Source organism: Dasypus novemcinctus, chromosome 4 (assembly GCF_030445035.2).
Source record: "Dasypus novemcinctus isolate mDasNov1 chromosome 4, mDasNov1.1.hap2, whole genome shotgun sequence".
NCBI classification, from domain to species: domain Eukaryota; kingdom Metazoa; phylum Chordata; class Mammalia; order Cingulata; family Dasypodidae; genus Dasypus; species Dasypus novemcinctus.
Genome location: NC_080676.1, coordinates 122,471,941 through 122,476,423, shown reverse-complemented (window position 1 = coordinate 122,476,423; position 4,483 = coordinate 122,471,941). Strand labels below are relative to the sequence as shown.

The window sequence follows — 4,483 nt, the reverse complement described above, 5'->3', positions numbered from 1 at the left end:
TTAATAAATCTAAACAAAACACACTAACATAGAGGAAAAAAAGCTACAAAAGTTATATTTTGTTCCTGAAAATGACATGAACAGTAAGTTACAGTTTGGGGACCAAACCTGCTCCATTAACCCCACATTAGATAGCTTTAATATCTATGGATTATTTTAAAGATGTTGGCCTTTTCTTTGTGTGAGACTGGAAGCCATGCTAAGGTTTTGAAAGAGTAGCTATGTTTTAAATTTACATGTTAAAGTGTTATAGAATTTGAGAGAGGTTCAATTATTTGCATATAGAAAGGCCAGGACTCAGGAAAGATTTTGAGAAGAAAAAATGGTTTATTGATGGCTGGCCGGACTCGGGAGCTTTCTGTTTAAACCCGAACCCGTAACAAGATTTTCAAGTTCCTTTTCTTTTTTTTTTTTTTTATCTTCTCATTTTAATAGAGTCACCTCTCTCACTTGAGTGATTCTCAAAATATATGGTTCCTTTTAACATACACACACACTTTTAAACATAAATACCAAAGTTGAGAGAATAAAATGGGTAGGTAGATTTAGGAAGCCAAGAACATGAAAGAAAAGACAAGTCATTGGATTATACAAATGATCATCTGAATTCCTCTGGCCATTCAGTTTGACATGCTTGCCCAAATATCCCTGTCACATGGCCCATGAGGTTTTCCTTTGGGTTCTGCAGCAATCAATAGCCATACTTGTCATTAAGATAGGTCCTGCCATCACCACTTTGGCCTTCAGGTGGGACACACACACAGTAATCTGGGTCATCTTCTGGATATGTGGAGGAAAGTTTTGATGGAAGTTTGCTTGGTCCAGGAGCTTTCTTTTTCTTCAATTCATTGCTGCATTTTTCATATTCCTTCTTTGATATTGAGGGTTCCTTGAGTGAAGCAGCTGTTTGACTAATCTCTTGAAAATCCTTATTCTGTTCCACCTGGTTGAGTTGAGACATGCTTTCATGATTTTTTGTTTCTTTAGAACATGTGACATCTGTGGGGGCGCTCATTCCCTGCCCTGCTTCTTCTGGTTCTACTTTCTGCTGTAGCCTGTCACTTCCATCATCCATTTTTTCCTTTTCATGCTCTTCCTTTTTCTCCTCCTCCTCCTCCACCTCCTCCTCTTCTTCCTCCTCTTCTACCTCAGGCTCATCCTTCATTCTCATTAGAGTTGGAGGGAATTCTGGATGCTTGGGGGGTAACTTCCTGACCTTTCCAGCTTTTAATTTGAATTTGATTCCTCCTTTCATGGCACCAAAGAGAGGCAATGTAAGCTTTTTAGCTTTGTTTCCTGTATCTGTAGTCTGATTTTCAGTCCTTTCTGAATAACATGCAACTGCAGCGAACCATGGGTATTTTAGGCCAAGATTCCCTCCCACAAAAACAGCAAGAACTGAGGGACAGCACAGGCATTTGCACATCACTGGTGGCTACCGGCTTCGCAAGGGCTGGCGGGATCCTCAAGTTCCTTTTGTACAGGGTGGGGAGTCAAATGGTGCTTTTATCAAAGAAAACTACTTTCTTTGTTAGTTAAGTCTTTGCTTGAGTACCAGATAGGTTTTGAATTAACATATCACCCACATCTCAGGTGAGCCTGAATTAACATCTTGCCCACATTCCATCTGGATGGAACTTTGAATACACATTTAGTCTTACATCCTTTCTGAACATTCAAAGCCCATATCACTTAACAGGATTTCTAGAGACTAGGCACACTTGGATACAGAATTAGATGATTTTGAATTTATGCACAGGCTATATTATATTTCCCATTTGAGGCCAAGTCCAAGTTCCCTTAAGTTTTGGCATCACTACCATCAGAGTTTCCCTGGACTGACGTGCATGTATATAGACTTTGCATTGCTAAATGGCCTCCCTGGACTGGAGTCATTGCCATGGTCACCAAGGGCAGGACTGCAGCTTCTTACCATCCCACACCCACAAGTCAGGACAGACAGCTTAGGTTATCTCTGAAGAGATGAAGAGTCTCCCACCCATAACCCACATCAAAAGTATTATTTTGACAACTTTAGGAAGAATAGATATATTTTTTTAAAGATTTATTTATTTATTTCTCTCCCCTTCCCCCCCACACCCCCGCCCCAGTGTCTATTCTCTGTGTCTATTTGCTGCATCGTCTTCTCTATCCACTTCTGTTGTTGTCAGAGGCAAGGGAATCTGTGTTTCTTTTTCTTGCATCATCTTGTTGATGTCAGCTCTCTGTGTGTGTGGTGCCATTCCTGGGCAGGCTGCACTTTCTCTCACACTGGGCGGCTCTCCTTATGTGGTGCACTCCTTGTGTGTGGGGCTCCCCTATGCAGGGGACACCCCTTCGTGGCATGGCACTCCTTGCACACATCAGCACTGTGCATGGGCCAGCTCCACATGGGAAGAATAGATATTATGGGGCATATATCCCAAACTATTTGGGGCAAATACTTTAGGATGTTTTTGAAATAAGTTCAAAGGAGAAATGAAGGAATTAACCCAATTGGTCACCAAAGAGGAAAGAAATGTTTTGGATTCTGAATGTATTTTAAATTTACAGATGAACTTTTACAGAGAACAACACTGCAGTTCTCATCTGGAGCTCAGGATTATCTTCAAAGTTCATTCAGGCTGTTAGAAACGTGTTTCTTACAGCAAAAAGAGTTTCTACTTTCTGATGATGGGTTATTAATGAGGTGTCAGAGGCCACCTGCTGTTACAGGTCAAGGCCATTTCCATAACAATACAGTTGCTCTTTCAAGGTCATGAGAATAATCCCCCTATCCCCTACCAAGGAATCCCACATGAAGCAACATAGTCATGGAACGACTCTCCCATCACTTTGCTAATAGAGCATTACCTAATCAAAGGAGACACTATCCCATTGTATCCCTAGTTTATGCCCACAGTCAAGCAGAAGAGGTTACACAGATGCTCATACCAGGAGATGTGAATCTTGGGGGCCATATAAGAATTCTGTGTACCACAGATGCCTATTTAGTATCTGAGTGAAGACGGTAAGTCAGTAGTTGAATATACAAATCTTGAAATGAGATGTAAGGTCTCTGCTGGATTAACACATTTCAGTATTTTGTTGTTTAGTCTACCTTTGCCACCCTCCCCCACCCTATATTATCATCTTTTTTGTTTTGATCTATGCCCAAGGAGACTGACATTTATAGACAACATCTCCTGTGCTCCATTACCCTTCCACCCTTCCAGTCAATGGAAAACACCAGCCCAGGATCAGACTGCCAGAGAGCCTGGAGATGCCTCTCCCATTGGTTACCATTCTTTATTTCCAAATCTTCTTTTGATCTGCTCCTTTTTGAGGTTTCAACTTTTCCAAGGAAATGACAACAATATATCCTTCCACTGCCCATTCAACTGGGGATAGTAGCTTAGCCCTACCATTGCTAAACCTTGTGTGTTTCCTTATCTATTATTGGTGGTTTAATTCTGCTCACACTTTGGTAAATAGTTCTTTCATTAAACTGTCTCTTACAATCTCTTTGAGTGTGCCAACTTTCCTGCTGGTAGCCTAAATTTTATAGATGTCATCAAAAAAGGAAAATAAACTAACTGTCTGAAATAATTCAATTTACCAGTGGAAGAAATAGTATAATTCATTTGTGAGTGTGTTCTCAAAACTCTGAGGCTAGCATGATCAAGCTGAATTTAGAGCTTAGTACTAAGTAGAGGGATTTTGTAAAGAGCCTTAGCATAGTTCAGAGCAAGTGTTGTCTTATTTCCATTGTATGAAATAAATACACTACAAAATCACTTGAAGGATAGGAAAGGTACTTTATTATATACTTAAGAAAAAATGTTCTTCAGGTTAGTTTTTGTAAACTGTAAATCTTTAGCACAGAAAGTGTATTGAATTGTGTAGGATGGTCAAAAACAGGTAGAGATGATTGAAAAGGGTCATAAAAAGACAGCTACAGAGGAGTGACAAAATAGGAAGTGACAGCAGCACCAGTCATGAGAATGGCAATCATGTAGAAATCCATTCAGATTCAGAGGCTGATTTCAACAAGGCCTAAATCACTTGAATAAACTCAGTACAATTTGCTGTCTTAAATATCAACATGATGATACATAGGTCAACATAAAAGTCATGATTAATGAATTATATTTTTACTTCAACCCAATATTTGTCTTTAACCAAGACAATTATTCCCCAGCTGCTGCAAGAACATTCCAAATCACTGGAGAGGGTAAAAGTGTTTAATCATACTTATTGAGCTATGACAATATGGCTGGCTCAGTTTGACACAGCAGTTAGCATAGGTATTGGAAACAGACTAGTTTGAATTCCAGGGCTTCCATATAATCTCTGAGCAAATATAGCATCTTGCTTAATATCTGTGAGCCCCTTTTGTCTCATATGTCAACAAAGAAATATTACACACCTCAAAATTTTGTTGTGACAGTTATTTAAGATAGTGTATGTCAAGTGACAGGAAAGTGTAGACTTTCAAAAAAAA

The 4,483-nt window shown here is 39.5% G+C and overlaps 1 protein-coding gene across 1 annotated transcript; it reads right to left on the bottom strand.

Annotated features, from left to right (window-relative positions):
• Positions 1–686: 686 nt before the first annotated feature.
• Positions 687–1,426, bottom strand: LOC131278360 (kanadaptin-like). The gene has a single exon (XM_058296477.1). The coding sequence runs from the start codon at positions 1,424–1,426 to the stop codon at positions 692–694; it is 735 nt and encodes a 244-aa protein (XP_058152460.1). The 3' UTR covers positions 687–691.
• Between the last annotated feature and the right edge of the window lie 3,057 nt (positions 1,427–4,483).

Excerpts from the sequence above, each read along its gene's own strand:
- LOC131278360 (XM_058296477.1), bottom strand. The coding sequence starts at position 1,426 with ATGTGCAAATGCCTGTGCTGTCCCTCAGTTCTTGCTGTTTTTGTGGGA.